A 26,249-nucleotide genomic window follows, 5' to 3' on the forward strand; every position below is an offset into this window, starting at 1 on the left:
CTCATTCCAAGAGTAAATATGGGTTTGATCTAGCTGAACACACCACTTACAGCTAAACTAGTAAGGTTATTTTGGAACACATGCATCAATAGTTTTTCATCACTGGTATAAGCTATTATCTTACAATAATACATTATAACATATATGATAGGACATTTTATACCGTTATATTTCTCAAACTTTGATACCTTATACTTTGGAGGTATGATCACATCTGGCATTAGACAAAGCCTAGTGGCATCCATAAAACCATAAAAATCAATACCTTTTATAGTCATAATCTCTCCTTGACCATGTTCATCACATAATCAAGTTCAAAGTCCTTTGGATTGTTCGAATTAAGAATTGAAACCAATTCAACTGCTTTTTCAATAAATGTAGGTTTAATGTAGTTTGAACATTCCTTTAGCTGGGTGTAGGTGGCATTCCTAAATAAATATAGCTTGTAAGAATGTTAACTATTGTAGAGGAAAGCTTTGAATAGATTAGGCCTAATATGGGCCATAGCCAAGGATATAAGGGATCAGTAACTTCATACAAAACATTTTTTTCTACTACCCTCCCCTTATTCGGCTCATCCAAAACTTCAGGGATTTTGCTTAACTTTCATTTGATTTCTTCTTGAGCTTTCTTTAACTTCTCAAAGCGACTTACATTTTCTTAGTCTATTTGTTTGACTCGAGCTCGAATGTTATACGAGTGTTATACTGGTAGTAAATTGATTGAGTTATCCTGAAAAACTTGATTTACCATAATTAAGGGCATATTTAAAGTGATGTGTATGGAACTATCCAATTATGCATAAGATTGAAAATAGAAATGCATGAATGCAACAAAAAGATTTAATTATGTGAATGCATACATATATAATAAAAGAAAAGGGTTAATAAATATGATATATACAAAGAACAATACAATTTATACAAAAAACAACATAAAGGATTAGTTTGAAAATAATATATACAAAGAAAAATTTATAAATTTACAAGTAGAATAATTATCCCATCATGTGTCTTATTTAAGATTTTTTAACACAAAGGAAGGTATGGCTCTAACTTAACATCATGCAATAATATAGTATATCCATTACCATGCCATTAATATAAATTATCGTGTAATTAATTAATACTCATGCAAAAAAAAGTAATAATAACATTAATTCCTTAATTCATTCCTTAATTCAATTAGAAATAATAACAACAACAACAATGACAACAACAATAATAATAATAATAATGATGATGATGATGATAATAATAATAATACATAAAAAATAAAGAAATGAAAAATCAAAATCAAAGATAAAAAAATGAAAAAAAAAAACTTGTGAACCGAGCGAGTTTCAATCAAGTTACACGCAAAACTCCACATGGGTTATTGGGTGCACGTAAATTCTACCTTCACGAAATGACGTTGTTTTACCGTGAGTATAAAAGGTTCAATCTCAACCTTTTATTTAGTTTTCCAATTTCTCTTTTCTTTCTAGCCTTTGTTCCTCTGACTTTTCTTTAAAATGCCTTAGTTGAAATCTTTAAACATCCTTAAATCCCAGCTAAAAACCTAAAACCCGACGTTGAAAAATTCAATCGATCGTCGAAAAATTTAAATTTTTCTAGAATGCCCAAGAACCTAGAAAATGACCATCGTAGCTTTTTTTGGCTACTATATACTCTGCAAACAAATTTAAATATTCAATCGAAAAATTTAAAGAAACCTACAAATTGCCTAGAAAACCCCAAAAATTCGAGAAAAACCTAGATTTCAAATTGGATTCTTAGAAAACAACATAAACCCAAACATTCAATTCCAACCCAGAAAAAAAATAAAAAAAAAACAAAACTTCCTAGCAATTTCCAAACATGAATTCCAGGAATCTAAAAAGTTTTAAAACCCAATAATCAAAACCAAACCTAAGTCAATATTCCCAAATCCAAACAATCCACAAATAAAAAAATGGAACCCTAGAAGAGCCTCCATTTTGAAATTCCAAAGAAAGAAAAATCCAAGTAAATTTCAGAAAACCTAAAAAACTTAAAACCTGAAAAAATTCCCACGTTCTAATTTCTTAACCCTCATCCTTCCTCATATGGTTTCTCCCTTTCGTCTGTGTGGTTGATTGTTAGTTTATAAAGGGCTTAATTCTAAAAGAAATAACTTGATCGAATCCCTAAATTGGGGATGATTTGATATTCTGTAATTTGGGTTTGATTTTTGACCTTTTAAAACTGTTCAATCATTTGATTCATTCCACCTGATTAGGATAAATTCTCAAGAAAATTTGATTTTGTTTCCAATTCTATGCACACGATTTTTGGACTAATTTTTAAACAAATTTCTGATTTTGTCTCTTTTCTTTTTCCATGAAACTTTTGAAATTTTTTTCCATGAAATTTTTGACTTTTTTTTTTACTTTTAAAATAAGTAAAATTAAACAAAAAATCAAATTAAAATTAATATTAAAAATTTTCTTATTGGGCTCAAAGCTTCTCAATTAGGTCCAATTTTCTACTGAAGCTTGTTTTTATCCTAAAAAATCTTGGACAAAATGAGATATCTACAATTAATATGTCCGTCTGTGCTTTGGTGCGATTTCAATTTTTTTATTTGTAGTTAATAATATTAAATTTAATAAATCAGTACATAATTTAGTTTATAATTTTTGAATAAAAACTATAATTAGTGAAAATTTATTAACTAATTTATAGATAATGTATTTTTTTCATTCTCATAACTTATATAATAAATCAAATACAAATCCATTTTTTTAAATTTATTTTTCTAAACATAATTAAAAATATCAAAATAGATAATTAAAACAACTGAAACTAAAAAAAGGAAAGGCCTAAGAAAAAAAATAAAAAGGAGTCAAATGGGGATGCCACATTGACACTTTTACTTAAAGATAGTAATAGATCGAGTAAGAGTAAGTTTATATTCATCTTGACTTTAATCAGATATCAAATTATTATTTTTTATACTCAATCCCAACTCAACACACACACACACACACACACACACACATATACACATACACACACATAGATATAACCTTCATCCGACTTGGCTTGACTAAAAATCAATTCAATAATATAATATTCATAAAATATAATTTTTAAATATAAATTACATCTTAATTATATATAAAAATAGTAATTGTATTAAATTAATGTATTAAACAATAACTATATTAATATAATATATATAAATAAAATTAAATAAATAAAAAAAATATATTATTATTTATACATTGAGACAAAGTGAGACAGATGGGACAAATATCCTGAATTCGCCTCCAATTAGACCTCGATTTTAAAAAAGGATAAACCATTCTATCTTGTCCCAATTTTGTTTTTAAAAAATGATCCTTATTGAATTGATGGATCAAAACCATTGAATATGAATTGTTTTAACACTTTTATCTCTGCTAACCTTAATTTGAGTTTAATTTGCAATAAAAAAAATGATTTACTTGATCTTATATTTTTTTTAAAATTGTATATATTATATCAGAGTGAATCAAAATCCATTAGATATGGATTGTTTAGTCTCTCTAACTTCATTGATTCTTTTTTTCTAAAATTTATCTAATTAAAAAAATTAAAAACTAAAAAAAAAAAGAAAAGAAATGGTAGAAAAAAACAAAAAATTAAATAGGATGTCATGTGAATTTATTAAATTAAAATATTAAATAATATTTTTATTAATATAATATATATAAAATAATAAATAATAAAAAAATAATTTTATATATAGATAGAACACCTTAAATTTATATTTGAATGAACCTCAATTTTCATAATTAAATTAAAACTTGCACTCGATCTTGATTTTTTAAAAAATATATCAATTGAATTGAGATAAATCAAAATCTTTATTTCTATTGACTTTTTTTTAATATATTTAATAAAAATAATTAAATAAAAACATTAAAATAATTAAAAAAAATTATGTTAATTAAAAAAAAAAGGGGGCACGTGGACACTCTCACCCGCTTCAATCTCTACAACTTAGGGCTATAAAAGATATTTACTACTTACACAACCACCAACGTACAAACGAGACTCCCATCTTTATTACCCAAAAGGAGGGACGACAGGTGGTGGTTGGCTGCCGTGGTACCCAAGCGCCGGTCCATTTTAGCCGCGTTATCTTCATAGCTATTGCCTTCCTGTAGCAAGCCCCCGTACGTGTTAGCTACGATATCGCCATAGCTGTTACCTTCCTTCTTGCGACGCCGCACCCTACATTCGCAATCCTTTTAGGTTGGATGCATGACTCTTTTTCTAGACATTGACAATTACATTTATCCAACTCTTGAGATCAAGTGTAAAGCTCTCACTCATTTAATTAAAAAGAGTACAAAGAAACCATTTAATCTCCACCGTTGAATCAATGTCAATTAATGATTAAAAAAATTTTAGAATTCTTTAATTTTATTAGATTGATCTCTTCTTATATATATTTAAAAATATGAAAATTTTAATTTTAAAATAAAAAATTTAATATCAAGGTTAATAACGGTTTTTTTTTTTGTTCAATTTGATTTTGGACAAAAAATTTCGTTAGTAAGCACTAATTTGATTTTTAAAAATTAAACCAAATAAATATAAAAAACAAAATCAGAATAATTAAATAGAATTTCATACGATAGATAATCAATTTTTAAAATTTGAATATTTTTAATATTTTTACTTTATTTAGTTAAATTTATAAATAAATAAATAATTTATTTTAATAAAAATAAATATTAATATAAAATATTAATAAAAACAGAATCAAGTAATTTGATTTTTTGGCATTATGAACCATAAAACGAATCAAAAAAGCCTTCACATGAATTAAATCCAATCGAATATAACAAAAGTTGAACCAAAACCAAACATCACAACTCGAATCAATATTTTATTTTTCAATTTGTTTACATAATGCTATTTAATACTTTATCAACAAACAACAAATGTTATCTGCTGGATTTTTCAGGAGAATTTACTTGTGAAAGTCAGCTTTTACTAAGAAATTTTTTTTTTACGATAAAGGTTTAGTTTTTATCTTGATGATTAATTGGAAATTAAAGCCTAATTAATTATTTAATAAAAAGAACAACAATAGGACTTGAGGTTTTTTATCAATACTGTTAGACAGATCTGCCTAACTATTTGATAAAATAAAATAAAATAAAAAAACAATTCTCTCCTTTAAAAAATAAGGTAGTGTTTGGTTTCAGATAATAGAGTTATTTTTTATTTTTATTTTTTTAAAAATGAAAAACATGGGTGAAAATATGTTTACTAATTAAAAATGAAAACAAGTTACAAAAAATGAAAATTGGTTGAAATATAAAAATAAAAAAATGTTTTTAATTATGAAAATAAAGAATGTACATTTTTTTTTTATGTTTTGCAAATTACCATATTTGAACATTTTTTAATGTCATTAATTAATAAATATATATTATATTTATAATTAGATGACATTAATAATAATATCATCAAATATTTTATTTATTTTCTTATTTTGTATTTTTAGAAAATAATTTTTATTTTTTCTTACCAAATACATTTTTTAGAAAACAAAAAATAAAAACTATATTCTAGAAAGTAAAAATAAAAAATAAAAACACAAAATATTTTCTCAAATCAAACGGAGCATAAACCTCTCATTTCACGAAAAAATCTCCTCTCCCTCCCCCAATTGCCAAGACTAAAGTTTTTGCATGTGAATAGTGTGGATTCTACTTATCCTTTGCAAGAGTTTCCCATTGAGAGTTTGATCAGAGATGAAAAAAATAATAATAAAAATTAGACAAAAGAAATCTTGACATAATTTTATATCAGGTAAAAGCTAATAAACATATTTGATCAATAGAAGATTATTTTTACATTTTAATCCGATTAATTTTTATTATCCTACATTATCAATTGGAATGAATTAATCATCTAGTTGCAATATCACTAGGATGGTGATCATTTAATTTGTTGGGACAGATCACTATCTGTAAATTAATTACTTGCTATATTCTTAAATAACTTTTAATTAAAAAATCTAGAATTTGAATTATACTAAGTTAGCATTTAATAGCATTTTTAAGATCATTATAATAATTCAAATTTCGAAGTGATCTTGTTACTAAGGTAGTTTTATCATTGGTGATTTGAAGTAATTTTGTTTGGTTAATAATAATTAATTTTTAAGAATTAAAGATTACTATATTTTATATTACTAAAAATCAAATATTATTTTGATGAAAAAACAAAAATAATCATGTATATTGTAATGGTTATACAAATTAATAATTTTAATATTATTTAAAATAATAAATTGTAAAATATTTGTAATATTTTATTTATTTCATAATAAAATAAAATTAAAGTATTAAATTAATAAATATATTTATTGATAGATAAACTAATTTTTGTAATATAAATTATGTTAAAAAAATATTTGAATTAAAAAATAAATCCAATATATTAAAATCAAAACAAAAGAAAAATAAAAAATTATATTATATATAAAACATTAAAAAATTATTTAAAAACATGAAAAAGGTTAAAAAAAACACAAATTATTTTTTAACTTATTATAATGAATATTAATTTAAAAATATAAAAATTTATAATATAAATAATTATAATTTTAAAAGAAATCAAAATTTTAATCTACATATTAAATAAATAATATTAATTATTATTAATTTTATATATTATTTCATCTCGATAATATAAATTTTTAATGATCCAACATCACTACTGATACATATCATCGTCAAATGTTTACTAAACAACTGTATTTCCCTCTCCCATCAGCATCTAATTAACACAACACTCTCTGAAGCAAAACTAGAGCAATACTGGCTAATAAGAGGGCCTAACTTGAAGAAACTAACCTTTAACTCAAAAGTCAGTGTCTGCGACGCTCTACTCACTAGGTTTTAAAGCCTGTTTGATTCAACCTTCCTAACAGCTTTTAATATTGAATTTGGGCAATGAAGATTTTTAAAAAGCTCCACTCAAAAAAATTTTTTAAAAAATTTTAAATTTTCTGAAGGCTTTTCATTAAAAATAGAGATATTGACCTAGTTCTTGAACTATTAAAAAATATTTAATATAACACTTAAATTAAAAATGCTTAATCAAATATCTCAATTTTCAATTCAGTTATCAATCTGATCCATAATCTAATATTGTTAACAAAAATTAATGATGTGATCTTTAATCAATAAAAAACTGATATATGTATAAATATTGTATATGTTAATGATACATAATTAACACGTGGCATTCATTTGATTTTTAATTGTGATATATTTTATTAAAAGTAAAATGAAAAATGAAAAAAATTAATTTTTTTAATCTGAATTCTTGCAACATATTAGAAGACAGTATCAAAGACTCAAGGATCACCACAATTCTCCAAGTTGGAAGGAGTTGAACCCGAAAGTCCATTACTTGCAACATCGAGATGCACCAGACTCACAAATCTCATCTACAATAATGCAGTGTTTTTATGGTGGCTGATTTGGATTCAATTGATTCCAACTAGAAGTGAACCCTAATGGGTAAAAATATTTGTCATTAGAAACATCTGCAACAAACTGCTGTTTTTATCTTTTAATTTACGATTAAAGTTTAAACTATAAATTTTCAAATTGAAATCGATTATAATATTATTGAATTACCAACTCTACCAACTTATTGATTAAGCTAACTGCTTTGCACATAAATATATTAACTAGAATTGAGAAGAGTACTGTATGAAGTGAAGGATCTGGTTTCATAACTTCGGTGCGTTGTCTACTGTGATTGGCACCAAGTGGGGCAGAAGAATTTTGTTCAGCAACACGTGTCTAAAAGAAACGGGGGACAAGAAACTGGGGCAAGCCTTAATATCAGTTTTATTATACAGTCTGCCGACCGCGGAGGGCAACACGGAGATTTCAAAAGCTTTGGCCCAGAGATGTATCTTAATAGAACTGGACTGATATATGAATAGATGATTTAGTAACTAACGGTCACAGTCACGGTGATGGGAGCTTTGTGATTTTCGCAAGAAAATTGTCTATAGGATTAATCCGTTCAAATCTGCACACGAAAAAGGAAATTCTAGATTTAATTGTAGTTTTGGAAAAGAAAAAGGGGGCTTTCAAAATTTTTTCTAATACCATCTCTTGAATTGGTTAACTTATCAACATTCATTCTCATAATAATCTAAATCAAATTCCTGTTTTCTTCTTTTATGGAACGGTTGACATAATCTTTTAAAGTTTAAACACATCTAGCTACAAGAGATAAGAGAAAGAAGCAGACCTATATATCAACCAAGTTGTTGATGAAGGAATCCGGGTCCTGAGATCTGTAAGCTCTGAAAAATGAAACCATGTTCCCAACGAAAGGCCTCTAAAAACTTGAGCTACTCCCCTCTAAAGCCTAGGTTTTTTCATTTTTAATTTGATTTCATTTTTTAAATATCAAGAATGGAAAATGAGGTGCCAATACAATTATTGGTTCTATTCAAGAAGACCACATGGGGAAAATTTTCGTGTAATACAATATTCTTTATTTCATATGGATCTTACAATTAATATTCATATGCAACATCAAGGAAGAAAATGGAAAAAAAAACACATTACATCACGGCAGCCTGGCGATTTTCCTAGCAAAACACTAGTAGGGTTCAATTACACTTAAAACAGACTTAGAGGAAAAATATAAGTTAGACAAGAAGAAGATTGTATGCATGATGGTGGTTGATCATTCGACCTTCATGACTTTTGCGAGGCAGTTGTCCACGGGCCTTGGAAGAGGTAAATACACCATGGGTCCTTCCGGATTGATTTGTTCAAGTCTATAGATTAAACAAAGAAAAGAAAAATAAATAAATAAATATTATTTTTGAGCAATAGAAAAGTTGGATGGAATTAATGCCCACTCACTTGTAGTTAAGGAGAAAATAATGAAGGAAAATGGAGATCTCAAGCTTGGCCAGATCAGCACCAGGGCAAATCCTGCTTCCTGCTCCAAAGGGAAGGAATGATCCTGCTTTGGGTTTATGGTTCTGCATGCAAGTAAAGTGAATGTGGGTATGAATGTAATATTAAGGACGAGTTTTTTATATATAAAAGGATGTAATCTTGTAAGAATGATTGCACGAGGAAATGCTTTTTTTTTTTTTTTATACAAAATGATTTAATTTTTTTTAGGATAATTGCATGAATTGACTGATAAAAACTCTGAATTTATTAAGAAAGAGTTTTAATAGCCAACGAGGTAATGCTTTAGCCTGGGAATACATTTTGAACTTACCTGCCATCTTTCAGGGAGGAATTCTTTTGGGCTCGAATAAACTTCAGGGTCCATGTGAACAGCCCTGTTCCAAACCAGAACCTTCCAACCTTTTGGTATCAAATAGCCTGGAAACAATGCTTTTCATTTTAGTGACACTGACAATAGAAATTAGGAGGAAGAATATTGACCTGGGATTTGAGAGCGATTTAATGTCTAACCATCAATGTAAACATCAACTTTTGCCTCCCGGAAGTTGCAAAATGAGAGACTAGTCCTTCTAAGAGTCTCATCAATTACCTAAAAATTAAAAAAAAAAAAAGACCATTTTATCACCCATTGTAAATCTTGACATTTGACGTAAATGACATGTTTCTTTGTGAAATAAACAAGTCAAACAGGTAGCACGCACGTTACCTTTTGAAGAAAATTCATTTCTCTAATATCCTTAAGAGTCAAACCCTTCTGTGTACATGCTCTTTTCTTTAAGATGTCTTCTTGCTCTTCCTGAAAGTTTGTGATTATTACGTGAAACAAGAATTAAACAATTGACCTTAGGATCCAAACTGGTCCTTTAAAAAAATCAGAATTTTATCCATTGCATGCCTTCGTAATTAACAAGAAAAGGTAATTAAGGGTACAATCCCACCTTAGCCATTTGCATCATTTCTGGATGGTCATGCAGATAGATGACTGCCCACATAGCTGAATGGGCTGAGCTTTCATGACCGGCTAAGAAGAACATGAGTAGTAAATCAGTTATATACTCGTCCTGCAACTTCTGGCCATTCTCATCTTCAATTTCCATAAGCAGATCAATCATTCCTCTCTTTTCATTTGGGTCAATAATATTACTATTGGCCCTCCTCTCATCCAGGACTCCTTGCAGGATCTCAATCAGCATATTCCTTGCCTGATAACATCAAAAATTTCAGACTTTAAGTGTTGATTTGTCAATTCTGATAAACAATTGATCAGATATAATATAACTAATTTTGTTCAGTAATTGACAATCATGAATTCATAATTTTCACAAGTAAAAGATTTTAATTTGTAGTCAGGGACTTAGGTTTGACAAATTGGCCGTCTTTTATATCCTTTTCTGTCTTCATCTATATTGGGAATCTCGACGATTTTTTACTATTTAACTAATAATGGCTTGAGAGTTGTATTATTTGTGCAGATAAGTCTGTACGTAGAAACTTTCTTTCTTATTCTGAACGAACATTACCTTGAGAGCTTTGTAGAAAGCAAACCCAGGAATATTAATGGCGGCAGATTTCAACCCATAGTTCAAATCAGTATAGTGCTTCTCAACTGATGCCAGAATAGATTCAGCACTGGAGCCAACGAAGATATGTGTAATCACCTTGAAAGCAACCTTCCTCATCTCATTCAAGAACTCAATTGGCTCTTTCATGCTAGCCCATTCATCCAAAGAATTAATCACGATCTCCTCAATATATCCAATATACATGGCCAGTGCCTCATGGCCGTTGATTGGGGCTGTTGTTAGTCTGCGCAGACGCTTGTGTTCCGAATTTGGAATGCTGTGGAACGATTTTTTTCCTGTTAATCGCTTTGTGGATACCGGGTAACCCAGTCCAAATTGTTCATCATCAGCCAAGACCTTCTTACAGGTTTCTGGAATAGAAACTATGATGCTTGGACTTCCAAACAAGTAGGTCTTGTAGACACCAGTTCGGCCATGCCTGCAATCTCCAAGGAAAAAGAATGTCAAATTGTGTTCAAAGTAAGAAAAATTTAGTTCTCAACAGAGGGTTATGTAGTAATGATAAAAGCAAAAATTTTGGAAATGTATGCCAAGAATTACAATTCCATGCTTGACAGAAGGGGAAAGAGAAAGACCTTTTAACCAAGTTGTAGATGAAAGTGTCAGGGTCCTTGGACCTGAAAGCCTTAAGAAAAGACCACATGTTGCCAAAGATAGGCCATCCCATATCACCTGGAGGGAGAGAATGTTTCTTCTCTCCCAAGCTGCTAACATAGCGCCACTCATTTATTTTCTTAAGAAAACCAAACAGGAAAACATATGTTCCTAGCAGAACAGCAAGAAGCAAAGCCAACATATCTAAGTCCATTATGGAATTTCTCCCTTTTTCTTTTTCCTTGAACTTATATTTCTCAGACACTCTATGTCTTGGCAGGCCATTTTTTTGCTGCTATTTATAGCTACAAATCCAAAGCTACCTGCAGCCAATGCCATAGCACGTATCGCTCAATTCGCAGGCAGAATCTATCTCTTACTTGGTCATTGTTTTTATATTATTTATTTTATTACTGTTGCATACTTATTAGTATTAGTATTAGTATTACTACCAATTAAACGTAATAATTTATATATTTATATCATATTTATTTTATATCAAATATATATATAATACAAAAATTATTATATTACATGACAAAATTTCAAATACAAAACATATTTTTTGGTTTTTGAAATACAAATTCATGGTGGATCGGAAACCCATCCAAGACAAAGTAAGGAGATTCTTCCACCCTCAAAACAAAAAAAAAAAAGATAGAAAAGGCGGACAAATGGTTTTAGTTGTGCTCCCAGTCTCTTGTTTTAGGAAACAATACTGTTGTAATTGTGATTTTTGTTGACTCTTTTGTCCATTATGGTTGGTAGAGTTTTGAGCTTGTTGGATTTTAATTGGGTGAAGCCCAATCGTTTCATTGCCATCTCTAGCACTAAGAAAATGGTATTCGGCTAGCTTGATTTTAATCATATTGAATTTAAGCCTGGATTCTGAGCTTGAATCGTTCGATGTTCTATTTTTTCTGTATGAATATTTGGCAGAACCAACTCCTTCGGCTGAATAATTTGGGAAATTTTATACGTATTTTTTCACCTTGTTTTCTTGTTAAAAGCTGCATAGACCTTGCCGTCCTTTTAAATTATTTAAAGCAAGTAACATACTTCAATTACTTGGACAAGTGGTTAATCGTGTTTGCATGCATATCGCATGTCAACTTATGAAAGGATGCGTGATAAAAAAATATTGAATATGTTCACAGCTTATTAAAGGATGCATGATTAATTCACTTTAAAATGAATCTATAATTAAAATTAAGAAACTAAAAGAAAATTAATTAAAAATTTATTTAAAAAAATATTAATTTTAAATATAATCTCCGGATACAAATTTGTGATTATTCTTTAGATTATGAGATATGCTTAAAGTTTGAATGTCGTTATTAATTATATTTATAGTAATATCTTTTTTCATTGATTTATCTTTTTTTTATTGATGTGGGGCATTAATTTTTATATATATAAATCTAGGTTAGTTCTTAATCACAAGAATCACATTCAATTTGCCTTCCAATAAACTAAAAGTTAATTGCAAACGAAAAAGTGGGAGAGTAACATTTACATATCATAAAAAAAAAAAAAAATATGCAAGGGTAACTCGTGCCAAAACAAGCTCTTTTTTTTTTTTTTTCTTTTGGGTGGCAAAACAAGCTTTGAGGATTGCTAGTTTATTAGTCTAAGAAACTCTGGTTATTTACGTTTTAATTAAGGCTTCGATTATAAAAAAAAACAAAAAACAAAAAATATATATTTTTCAAAGGGAGCCGAAATGAATTATAACTACTAAGATATGTTGAAAAGAAAAAAATTATTAATACCAACTTGAACAGTTAAATTAAAAGTGTAATCAATCGCATTTGAATTGATACATTATTAAACTTAAGCTTGATACAACATTTGAGACTTGAAATTTGGTTCGAACTTAATTGAGTTTTATTTTTTTAGCTTAAACTCAATTCGAGATAAAAATTGAGTTACTCGAATTCGTTTGATTAATCTCGATTAACATGTAAAAATAAGCTCGATTTTTATATTCGACAAAAATTTAATTATTTATATTTGAGTTCAAGATATTTTATTAATTAAAATATATTAAAGTATAAAAGTTTGATAATCTCGCAATCTACTTAATTTGGATATAAAAATATTCGAATTTAACTCGATCGATAAATCAAATCACTAAAACTCGAATCGATAATAATCAAGTTGAATTAGAGTTTTATTCAAGAATAACCTGAGTAGTTTATGAGTATTAATATATCATTTACACTCTTAAGTTAAACATTTTTTTAACTCACTCAATCATCAATCTTATCTAATTTCCCTAATGCAATCAGTACACATTTTATAATTTAATGGTTGAATTAGAAATAACGTATATTATTATGAATTTCAACTATTAAATTTTTTTTATCTCTTTCTTTTCCTTCCTATCAAATGGAAATCACAAACTTAAAGATGTGTTTGATATATAAGATATCATAAGATATGATAAGATGATATTATGAATAATATTAAATTAAATAATATCATTTTATATTGTATTTGATGTGTACAATGATTAAAATAAGATAATTTATTTATTAGTTAAAATTATCATTCCTTAAAATTATATAATTTAAATTATTGATATAATTTTTAAGAGAATAATAGGATATATAAGTTTTATCTTATGAATTAAAAATAATTCACTCTATTTTGAGATGATTAAATCATATGTAGAAGATGATTAATTCTTCTTTTAATCTTATTCTTTTTTTTTTAAAATACAAACATAATATAAAATAATTATCATTTTATACACCAAATATAACCTAATAATATAATATTATCACTACTCTTTCCAAGTGGTATCATATGGACATAGACAAGTATGTCCTTGATAAAGTCATTAGTAATCACAGCTTATTCTTCGCCCCCTGATTCTGTGATTCAATACAGCTCACTAATTTTTTCTTTCAAACAAAAAAAAAAAATCACTAAGATTAAGATCCTTAGTTTTTATTCAATAGAACTTGACTGGAGGATAATTACTTTCTCTCATCTAATTTTTTTAAACAATATGTATGAGTTAATATTTAATGACTCACAGTGTATAAGTGTTGTGTATTGTCAATGGTTATAATTATAAATTTATAGTTAATATATTATTAGTATATAAATTTTATATATTGTAATAAATCAAATGATACTATCTCATAATGAGTAAACTTTTTAAAAAAATATTAATTTTTGTAAATTTATTTTAAGAACTAATATTTACTTATTAATGAGGTAATGCCATATAATTTATTAATAGTGTATAAAATCTATATGCTAATAATTTATCAAATATAAATTCTATAACTATATGGATCGAATTATTTGTAATTTTACTCATTAATAAAATATTATCATATGACTAATTAATAATTTATAGCAATTTTACACTATGGATCATTAAATATTAACTTATATATTGTTTAAATAAATTTAGATGAGGGAAAGCGAAGTATCCTCCTGTCAAAATCAATGGAATAAAAACTAAGGAGCATAGTATTAGTGACATTTCTTTGTTTGAAAAAAAAAAACAGTGACCACTATCGAATCACAATAAAGGGACGAAGAAGTAGCCGTGAAGACTAATGACTTTGTTGCCATTCTGTCAATGACATACTTGATCTATATGTTTTCTTGAATTTTAAGAAACCCATTTGAGTCAAGATTAGCAGCAAGTGGGTTTCTTAAAATGGTTTTTGCATGGGGGAATGTACTTTGTTTGCTTACAGAAGTCATGCGAGGAAAAAACATCATAAATATGTGACTGAAAAAAAAGGTTGGTTACATATACCATTGACTATTTGATTTTTTTGCTAATTTTCTTATAATGATGGCTCATTTCTTATCAGTGCTCTTGATTAATGGAGAAATTTGAATCATATCGATTGTTAATGGAGACTGAACAAATACTAGTAGACATGACACTTGGTTTTATTTTCAAAATTATTAGTAATATTCAATTCTTACTTGGATCCTGATGTTAACTGATGAGAAAAAAACTAGAAATCGTGATTTATACTATATGAACAAAACTAATTAATTGAATTCATTTAATATTTTTTAATAGTGTGAAGTAAGAAAACTAATTGAATTCATTTAAATATTTTTTAATAGTGTGAAGTAAAATTGATTTTTAATTGACTTTGAATCTCATATATATATATATGGATATTATTCTTCTATTTTGAATTACTGCTGCTAATCAATTTTGATTCTAATAAAATTATTGTATTTTTTTTTCAGTTTTGCTTTTATTTTTAAATTACCATCATGCATGACCAAGTTAAGATACTTGCTTTAAAAAAAAAAAAAAAAAACCTTTAATTAGGAATGATCACCTAGTGCAAGTCCAATCGACATTAATATAATGTTTTATAGGCCATGAATCCTTTTTTCGTTTTTCTCTTATTAACGTTTAATGGACTAATCGTGTTCATCTTGCTTGTACAAATGGCTCACCAACTGCTACAAATCAGGTCAATTCTTGTTTTTTCTTACACGACTAATCAATCAATTATTTTCAAAATTATATTCTACAAATTATGAGGCAGGTAGAATTTTATAGTAAAAAATTTTAAACCCCCTTATCCTGTAATCCCCTCTACTTTGATTGCAGAGTTTATCAGAATTATAAAGTGAGGGTGTGACTATTTGACTGAATATTATGTTGGATTTGAAGTACTCAACACAATAACGCAAAAACAATATATCGTAATAAATTTATAGTAATAGACAACGATCAATAATAAATAATACAAAAAAAAAATAAAATACATTAAGATTTATGTGAAAAACCCTCCAATGTAGAGAAAAAAATCACGGACTACTAGAAAAAACTTTACTATCAAATAATAGATTTACAAAATTCTTTTATAACTAAAACTAGAGCTAATCAACAATTAGAGAGAGACAATTGAAAAAATATCACTAAATAGGTGATTTAACAAATACATCTTGGATTTGTTTCTAGAAAGCTTTAAACCCGATATTCATCATTCAAAATGTAGAATTCTAAATCATAAAACTACGACAAAATTTCAGTTTAATCGAATTACGAATTAACTTCTGTTCAAACAACTCTCCATTTTCCTTTTTCTCTCTACTTGTCTTGGTTTTTCTTCTTTCTTTTTTTGATATATGAGACTACTTTAAAACAATTTCATTTTTTTTTATTAAGTAACTACGGTTCTGTGTAAAAGGAAAGATCAAAGTACATTGCCTTTTATTAATCCAAAATCAATTACATGAGACTGAACTTCATTTTCCTAACATACTAAACTCTTACTTCGAGTGATAGAAATTTAATTTTCAACAATCTCTAATACATAAAACCTCCATATACATTCTCAACTTTCGAATGTATATATTGAATTTTAAATTTTTCTAAGGTGTGCTTTCTTATAATGTTATGACATGATTAACTAGTTGAGCAAAATTTTCTCCAATTTAAATGCAATTCGTGATCTACAATTTACATATAGGTAGAAATTAGGGTTTAATTTTTTTTTTCCTTTACCAGCAGGTTTTATATTTTTTGGATTAAAAAGGCTAGACGCACGAACACAAAATTTTACTCCTAACGTTGTTTCTGCCAAAATTTGCAGTGGCATATTATCATCTGTCATAATGATTTTTAGATCACTAGACACAAAAAAACTCAAAATATAAAGCACGATTAGCTCAAGACTTATCTGATAAGCACGAATAAAATTAGTTGTCTACATTATATGAGAAAGATTTAGCGGAGACTGCAACAAAGTTTACAACAAGATATAGCTCGAAGTTTACAACAATAAGAATATGCAACAAAGTTTACAACAATAAGAATATGCAACAAAGTTTACAACAAAGTTTACAACAAGAAAGTTTTTGTAGCATTCAGCTCGAAGAACTTATTGTATCGGACATTCCATATTGCTTTAAGTTTTAACTACTTTTCAATTACCATCAGGGAAGCATTTTCTCTTAGACATAATCTGATCACATAATTGCGAAAAGACAAAAATCAACCGTAAATGCTGGGATTGAGAGTAGCATATTTGAGGAGCTCTTCATTTTGTTCAAATAATGCCATTTCTTCCTCATCCAAAGTCAAGAGAGCTTCAATTCCATCACCGGATCGTGTGTCAGCGAAAGCAATTGTATTAGTCACCAATTTGTTTATACTGACATGCCATAGCGGCTTTCCCCACCCAAAATCAGTGTCATATAAGGGAAACTTGCACCAACTTGAACACTTATAAACTGTCACTTCTCTGTTGTTTCTGAAGAACTCTCCTCTCTCTTTCAAGGCTCCCATGATTGCCAAAGGAGCCCCTTCGCCCCTGAACATATTGGCCGTTGTGTTATTGAATTCGTTGAAGGATTTTCTCATTTGAATCACTAGCTTATCTAGCTCTAAATCTTTTTCTTCATGTGCAATCACCATAAATGGCCATATAAAGTTCCCAATTGCAGTTTCTGGTAGCGGGGGAGACAACCTTTTCCGCAAATTGACAGCTTGAAACAATGCCGTTGGCCCGAATGATCCTGTTTTTAGTTTCTTAGTAGCTACGGCACATTTCCATAATAGGGCCAACACCACCTCCACTCGAGACGGATGGCTTTGCAACACATTTTGAAATTCCTGATCGACTTTAGCCTTCAATTCTGCAATCTTTGATGCACTAAATACAAATCTCCTCAGCACAAACTTCTCAGCTTCAATATTAAGAGATGCAGACATGGCAGAAAGTTCATCTCTGGGTGCCAAAAATTTTTCTCCAATGAGATCAGGCGTCACAGGGTCACTCAATCCGCGACAAACCGATGACCAGCTCTGGAGGAGAGTGAGCAGTGCTGATACATCAGCGAGCTTGTGAGTAAGAGAGAGACTAATAGCCACACCACCACAAGTAAAGCGAGTGAGCTGAACGAGAAACATGGCACCATTGGACAATTCCATGGTTTCGGGATCAGTAGTAGGTAAGAAATGGTCCATCAGATTAAAGTCAGGTTGATTAAGGAACTCAGATAATTTGATGTTGACTGTGGCTTCGACAAAGAAAGCACCCTCATCGTTACAATCAATGGTAGCAGCGTCCCGGAGACGTCCGCCCAGTGGGTAGAAGAGCGAGAGTGTTTTGGAAATTGAATCTTGAAGGAGCTTAGATTTGTCGGAGAAATCATCAGTGGTTTCATTAGAAGGGTAAAAGAAGGTCATATTGCCATGGATGCCAGGGGAGATTTGATCTAGAAGGGACAGCTTGAAGGTTTTCAAGTACGGAGGTGTTGGGTTACAGGGCCTTATGGTTTGCCTGGAAACAATTTCAGACTTCATTTTGATCATTTTTTTTTTCTTTTTTTGGTTTAAGTGACACTTGTTGCCTGCCTGGCCCGGTTTCGTTATATAGACAAAGGAAATTGTTTGATCTTTCTCCTTTTCTTAATTTTTTTGTTATATAGAGTTTCTCTTGTTCTGGCAAACCTCCAATTTGACCGTTGAAATTTTGTCCTCTTCTGCTACTTAATTAATGCACTCCACTAGCCCTTTATTTTTTTTTTATATGAAATAGCCCTTTGATTTATTCTTCTCCATTGTTTTCCCTGGTGTAAATTAATAATCTTGGTGGTTTTTTATGGATAGAATATATAGAAATCGATCCCTAAAAAATACCAATATATGACAGAAAATAATCGCACTAGATGTAACTTGTAGCTGTATATTCACATTCATATTCTCATGAAAAGTCATTTTTAAGCTAAAACTTTCACATTCGTCTTTGCTAGAAAAGTTAGGTGAGACAAAAGGTCAAATTGCATAGATCTCGGAAGAAATTCATGGCTTGAAGAAATCAGATATAATTTATGACTTCAAAAAAAAAAATCATAATTGCTTTATTGAGTTCTTTTATAATTTTTTTAATACTATAGTATAGTCTATAGCCTATACTCTGAAGCAATTGACTTAAGGTATATTTTACATAAGAAATGTCACATCTGGTATTGGATATTATTAGCTAGCTTTCTCTACTGACCAATATATACCCCCCATACAAAGGAGAGAGTCGTTGGGATCTTTCTTCTAATGATCATCAATTGAAAGTTTCACTACATAAATAGTTTGCCAAATCTTGATTATAAAGGAGGCTGCTACCATTGGCCATCTGCATTTTCTTCAAGTTTTGTGTAATGACGTTATCGAGCATGAAGTTTGAACTAACTCTAATATTATTGAATTAACAGTTCATTGATATTTTCACGTTCTTTTCTATTTACTATTTACCATTAATTTATAAGACCAAAATGAATCAAATCAGTTACAATTGACTACGAACGTATCCTAAATAAAATAGAAATAGTTTATCTTTCTAGGTTCTATCCTCAATTGATTACAACTTTGTATTTGCCCCTTGCTTAATGAATTAAGTTTGAATTTTTTATCCTCCAATATAATAAAAAAATTTGAATGTCTATCATGGCAAGTAGCCAATATAATGAAAAATAAAAATTGATTGCTTTTGGTTATTTATATTTCTCTTCTTTTGTTTTCAACAGCCTATGCATGATTCAATGCAATTGAGCTGAGAACAGGAGGCTGCATATGAAAGGGCACTCTGACCCGAAGGATTGTAACCTTGATGTCAGAAGCTCAATCATGTTGGAACCCGGCTAAAAGTGAGAGAACTCATTTGGGCTTTTCTGTTTTTCTTTTTATTTTTCTTTTCCGCTAATATTTTTCATAATGAATTTGAGATATGTACTTTAAACGTGATGGATGTTGTAATCCAACCCAAAGGGAAAAGCCCCCTTTTTTTATTCCCACGAGAAAAGCATACTTGAGAGCAATTGTTTGATACTTTCACACTTGAACCATTTTCATCAACCAACAAGATAAAAAAAGGAAAGAAATCCAAGTAATAAATCAACTCACAGTGTTCTTTTCTTTTCTTTTTTTTTAAGTTTATGGGTTACAACTTAAAAGTCTAGTGTACTGCTAAAAAATGAATAAGTAATTGTTGAACCGAAAAATGTTGCTATGAGTGTGAAATGGAGAAATACCCAGGTAAGGTGTTATCTGCTACCTAATTGATAACAATAAGCTCAGCCTTGGTGGGGAGGTAGTAATGCAAATTTCAAAAGAAATGATAGATAATGGCTCTTTATAAGGGAGAAAAACAAAAAAAATCACCAAATCTGACCTATATTCCTCATTTATACTTCCAAAACACTATTAAGTTAGTATATAACTAGAGTCTAGTGCAGCTGCCAAAATCACTAGGGATAAACATAGAGTACAATGCTTTTAATACCAGGTGCTAACATGTGATAACTGAGATATGGAATATAAAGAAATTTGGTTAGAATAAAAATCAAAAGGCATCTACCCACTAGAGCTCAATCGAGATATCAATTAGGTCTTATCTTGTACCAAAAATATAAAATAAACAAAACTAGAGGAAACTTATCCACCAAGTATCAGTATGAAACATCTGGTAGCTGAAAAGACTATCAGATTCAGAACTTATGGGCTATGTTTAATCTGTACATATCCTTTATACATGTCCAAGTTTGAACAAAAGGCACAACTTGGATACAGCTAGAGCTAAACCAGGTAATGCTAGCTATCAAGAGGCAAGAACAAACATAATGCAAAATAAAATGCAGATTAGAAAAAGCAACAGATCGATGAAGGATCAGAAACTGAGAGACTGCACATGGATAGATAGTGTGCCTGATCCACTTTGAAAACAATAGTCCACAAAGTAAAAGAATAGCATGTCTGCTCAATCACTTAAATAAAACAGAGCAGAAAATGTCAACTGCAAGAACCAAATAAACAAATTCGGAAACTTACTGCACCTTCCAATACCTATCACACCTATTCAGTTTAAAGAATAAGCAAAAAGAATGACACCAGGTGACTGGAAAAGTACATAAATTCTGTCAAATAAAGCAAACACATCTTTCACTTTAATCACAACATAGTCTGTCCAGAAACATGTTTCCTTATTCACAGTGACATTGAGAGAATCATGCAAAAAACAAACCAACATTAGGTGTAAAATCACACAACAAGAAGTTCCACAAAACATCAACTGCCACTGTATGTCATAAAATTTCCCATTACAACTTTAGTCCTTGCTAACCCACATGGTTCCGGAGTGGAACCGAAGGCACTTGAGCATCAGGAGACTGTGCATAGGATATAGAAATCAGTTCAGACCTATATTTTTCAGCACTATCAGCATTTACCACCCCAACCCCATTTGCACTGTCTATATTTTTAGATGCATGACCTGAATTCAGATCAGAATCAGGTACAGAATCAGATATTGCAATAAGTAACTCGCGGGCTAGCTCCTGAGAAACCTTGTCAGAAGGTACTTTACTATCCATATAATGTCAATTTTCTCCTGCAATAGAAAACCCAAATTTTAATCTGATTTTGATCAAAGGATATAGAAATCCTACAGCCATACGAACAGAATAGCATATTACAACAGAGACAGAGAATTCAATCATCCACAATTAAATAGATTCCCGGAATTTGAAGCATCATGTTGGCCATTTAGTTACATTTAAAAAAGACACATTACATATGTTGACCCAAAATAACATCAGCAGAAACACTAAATTAGGTGTTATGACAGCATAAGCAAACAACTGCATATGCTTTGCTTGCATTGTTCAGACCGACAGGTAAACCAGAAGGTCCTATTATCATTGTATATATAACAAACATTCCTTTCTCCCATCATGAAACAATGGTTATACAGTGTATTATAAAACCATAGTCAGATAACAAGCCCAGCTACACATAATTCATCATCAAGGTGTCAACAGAGAGTGTCAGAAAGAACTTGGATAACCAAAATAACCAAAATTCATAAGTAAGAAATTTCAAATTAAGATTCTAAGAGTCACATGCTAAAGCTTTTCTTTACAGCAAACAACAGAATTCAAACCTAAATTTACAGTCAGCATATTTTCCAATGGACATAAATTTCAATATATCCAGTTTCACAGAGTAAAACTTGAAAAACAACAGATCAAAGAGAAATTTATTGATAATATGAATACGGGTTCAAATCCCCGGAAATACCCACATCTGTAATCCCATCAGGTTCTCAAATTTTCAGTCACCATGAAAACACCTTCCGCCCCTTTAAAAAAAAAAAAAGAAAAACCCCTTCTTTTGTATTTCAATTTCATAGTCGAAAAATTGGAATTATATTTTGATTGGCTAAAATTTTCATGGATCGGATAAAGAACCAAGAAATATAGGGTTCACAGAATTTAGGTAAAAATTAAAAAAAAAAAAAAAAGAAAGCCTTTTTCTTGCCGATTCCTTAGGGTTTCCGATGAACCAACGGGTAAAAGCAGTTAAGACGATCACGGAACATCGATCATTGGATCAACCAATAGTAAAAATTACAAAAAAGTAAATAAAAATAAGAATAAAAAAGAAAAAAGAAAATTATGTAAAGGGTTTAAATCGAAAAAATCGTACCTTTTTTGCTGTTAAAATCGGAAAATTTGACGAGTCCTCCTTTTTTTCGCTTGAAATAGAAGTTTTTAACCTCCTCTTTTACATGAAATTACACTTATAACCCCGTCTGATTAATAAAAAAAATTAATTTTTTAACTCTTATTTTCAGTTTTTTTTTTTTTCACTTTTTATTAAAAAAGATAAAACGTAAAAAGGTAAAAACACCAACCACGGACCTAAGATTGAAAATATTGTTTTTTCTTTCATTGTTACATAAATTCAATAAAATTTTCATGTGTAATAATAATAATAATAATAATAATAATAATAATTTCGAGGTCAAAAACCATGATTAAAAGGCCAACGTAGGTGATACTGAGCCCGGCCCAAAAGGCAAAAAACACTCTTGAACTCGAATGGTTATGACTTATGAAGCTGAAGCAGCAATAAGCAATAACAGCTTTGAAGTTGTTGGAACATTTTTGTTTCTTGATGGAATTGGAAGGAAGGAATCATTTTGGAACATTGACTGATGAATTTTCCAGGTAGTTCAGATTCTACATGTTATGTTTCCCGTTTCTTTGATTTAAGATTCCAATTGCTACAAAAAAGTTAGGCATATAAATTCCAATCGAGGACAATAGTTTGTGAAGTGAAAATTCTTCGTTTTCTTCAATATACTCCCACTTCCTCTGATACCTGCTGCCAGACAAAGTCTGCATATTCTAGCCAACTTGGAATATATGGATGCCAATTGATGAGAGACAATGGAGGTTGGCCTCCTGGCAGATCAGAGGACTTAGTGGAGATCCAATCAGCTACCAATTTATGGTTGTTCTTTATCCTGATTCTAACAGGTGCTTGGCTCAGCACTGGTTCTGGCATTTTTTCATTTGCTCTTGTCTGGAAAGAGATCAGGCATAAACAATTAATCAAACGTGAGTTGGCAGTTGGCACAAAAGTCATTTGGTCTCAACACCATGTGCCAACTCCCAAGGCACGATGTTATTGTTTTGATGACATTGGCAATATTGGACAGATTATCAACTCTTGGCACAATTCTTTGATTTCCGAACTCTGACATCCATGGTCTGTCTCCAGAATGCAGAGATCATATATTTTTCACATGTTAATCCAGGAATTTAGGGTTTCCAAGCTTCAATCGGCTAAAGTTAACCTCAAGGTGATTGGAATGAGAGAAACAATAGGAAGTTTGGGCAATAAAAAAACATTTACCAGCTCAAGTAACTTGGATGCTCTGCCAAATTAAACTAAGGTCCACATGTTTATCCAAATCTTTGGATTTATATCTCTCAATCCAAGTAATAGTCTTCCCTCCAACATGATAATGACCATAAACTGTAATTTTTTTTTATTTAAAAAATGAGATTTGAAATTTACTTTTTGGACCAATAATACATATATAACATTCACATCAAAACAGAGTGAATTATTAAAAGAAGATATTCGAAATTTACTTTTTGAACCGATGATACATGTATATCATTCACATCACAACAGAGTGAATTATTTATTTTACTATTTCTTTTGTTCATTAAGATACATGCTGATTGGCGTATTTAATAGAAAGAAGCAAAACAACAAATGTTTTCTGGTTTCCAATAAAATCAAGTGTTTTATTTGTTGCAATACCAACTAACAAAAATGTTTTAGTGGTTAGGCTTACTTTTTGCCAATTTCCATGGATTGGTCTAAAGCCTATTTTTAATACAAGTAATGCATCGTGGTTTTCTTCATCACCACAATTACTTTGAAGTGGATGGTGAGCGAAAGTGAAATGTGAATATATACAAAAGAATGCAATTAAAGAGCAAAGTTGCGTATCCCTTGTTCTTATCGAGGCAGTTTTAATTAATTGCAAAAAAATGTTTTAAAAATTCGAAATTTAATTTAATTTATTAATACAACACTTTTAAAAATTATATCCAATAAATTTAAATCAAATTTTAATACATTCGTTTAAAAAAAAAAAAAACAGTGTTTAAACCATAGTATTCAATATTACAAAATAAAATGAAATTATACCAAGCATATATAGAATTTGGCAGGCATAAAATTTCAAAATCTTGGTTAAGGTCAAAAAGCCACAAGTCATGCATTGACACAAATCCTATCACACGCATTAGTCTTCCGGTGTCATTTCATCATGACCTAATGTTTTGCAATTATTAAATTGAATTATGGGAAAGTCTGAGGAACACTTGATTAATTATAGTACTTTATATATGCTCTGTGACATCATTTACTTTGATCTAACTTCTGTTTCCACATTCAACAGCTACTCTTTGGTTATTATAAAGATAATGTAACACATCAATTTCATGTTAAGATATTATATAGATTCGTTAATATATATAAATTTATATTTATATTTATAAAGCATTTTAAAATAAAATTGTGAAAACTTCAAGAAAAATATCTAGCATATTAAGTGGAGATTTTCATATATAACATAAAGCATAACTCTTTTATTTGATAAGTAAAATTGAAAGTTTGGTACTAATAATAATTTTTTTGTTTATAATTTCATGTTTCCTTAATCAAGCAACTTAATAATTAATTAATTAATGTAGTTAATACATTATTGTTTTTCTTTTTGTAATTTGTTTTTATAATTTTCAAGGTACTTGAAATTTGGAGCAAATAGTATCTGATTTAGCAAAAAGGTAATGAATTTGATGATATATATAGTTATATACTTGTATGAATTTGATTTATCCAAAAAAAAAGGCTAAGTCTTTGTCTACCATTAAGAGCTACAAAATTATTTGTCAATTTAAACCAAAGATTTAATCATATAAACAAAATACAGCTCTGATTGTGTTTCCCTTTATGGTTCAAGCTGTATCCAAATATAGATTTTGCTGATGGAAGAATGTAGCATGCGTGCAATTTTAGTGCTCAAAATCCATTATCTAGTCATCTCATCTCAAGTATATATCCAACTGCTTCAGTTTCAGCACAGCAGCCAACCAAAGTTTTTTAGCAAAAGATTTTAATAATATAAATCAATTCAAGGGGAGAGACAATCTTAATGACCTTGTGGCGCTAATTGAGTAGAAATAGGACAGAGTTGGTTAACTTAGGTCCTTGTGTTTCTAACAAATAGCAGCCATGGAAAAACATGATTAACCTGAGCTAGGATGGTCTTAATCTCAATAATTAACTAGATTTTCTTTCTAATCCCATCATGATATATAGTTCATATGGCCTAATTCATCAAACGATGAAATCAATATTACCATAATCTATTGGAGAATTCGAATTGACTAAAGTTTATATTCTCATGCATTATGATATTTGTGACTTGACAAAATTCGAGTGCAAACATTATAGCCCACGACCAGAATGTTGTAAAGTTTTGAATAACATGGAAGAGTTCAAGTCGATTGCGTCTCTTCAGCCACCATTGTTGACCAAAATGGTGAGCTTCCTTAATTAGCATTGAATTGCGACTGCCACTCTATTTTGAAGTTTTTTGCTTGTTCATTGGCCGTCCTCTAATCAACTATGAATAGAGACATGAGCTTTAGTGGTGAGGTGCCCTAAGTACCTTAAGGAAGTAACGATAAGGGCCTGTAGGGCCATGTGTGCAGCG

The 26,249-nt window shown here is 29.5% G+C and overlaps 1 protein-coding gene and 1 pseudogene across 3 annotated transcripts; both read right to left on the reverse strand.

Moving 5' to 3' along the window:
* Window positions 1-8,484: 8,484 nt before the first annotated feature.
* On the reverse strand, window positions 8,485-11,443 carry LOC111290999 (7,8-epoxymelianol synthase CYP88A154-like). Of its 2 annotated transcripts, none has more exons than XM_089767520.1 (8): window positions 11,148-11,443; window positions 10,510-10,990; window positions 9,928-10,191; window positions 9,696-9,785; window positions 9,500-9,578; window positions 9,300-9,418; window positions 8,930-9,051; window positions 8,485-8,841 (listed from the first exon to the last, which is right to left on the reverse strand). In XM_089767520.1, the coding sequence occupies exons 1-8, from the start codon at window positions 11,378-11,380 to the stop codon at window positions 8,748-8,750; spliced, it is 1,482 nt and encodes a 493-aa protein (XP_089623646.1). In that variant the 5' UTR covers window positions 11,381-11,443; the 3' UTR covers window positions 8,485-8,747. The 2 variants fall into 2 exon arrangements, with proteins under 2 accessions (XP_089623646.1, XP_022738261.2); XM_022882526.2 differs by having other exon boundaries at window positions 9,300-9,406; window positions 11,148-11,442.
* A 5,392-nt stretch (window positions 11,444-16,835) lies between these two features.
* Window positions 16,836-18,765, reverse strand: LOC111291142 (cocaine synthase pseudogene; annotated as a pseudogene). Its single transcript, XR_016346108.1, has one exon. The product of XR_016346108.1 is annotated as a cocaine synthase pseudogene (transcript).
* Between the last annotated feature and the right edge of the window lie 7,484 nt (window positions 18,766-26,249).

This window comes from Durio zibethinus, chromosome 11, assembly GCF_047325235.1.
Source record: "Durio zibethinus cultivar Kanyao isolate XHJ-2024 chromosome 11, ASM4732523v1, whole genome shotgun sequence".
NCBI lineage: Eukaryota > Viridiplantae > Streptophyta > Magnoliopsida > Malvales > Malvaceae > Durio > Durio zibethinus.

Coding starts and splice junctions, on each gene's coding strand:
- LOC111290999 (XM_089767520.1), bottom strand. CDS start 11,380: ATGGACTTAGATATGTTGGCTTTGCTTCTTGCTGTTCTGCTAGGAACA. Junction 9,052..9,299: donor TCCTCCCTGAAAGATGGCAG/GTAAGTTCAAAA, acceptor ACTTGCATGCAG/AACCATAAACCCAAAGCAGG. Junction 8,842..8,929: donor TATTTTCTCCTTAACTACAA/GTGAGTGGGCAT, acceptor TTTAATCTATAG/ACTTGAACAAATCAATCCGG.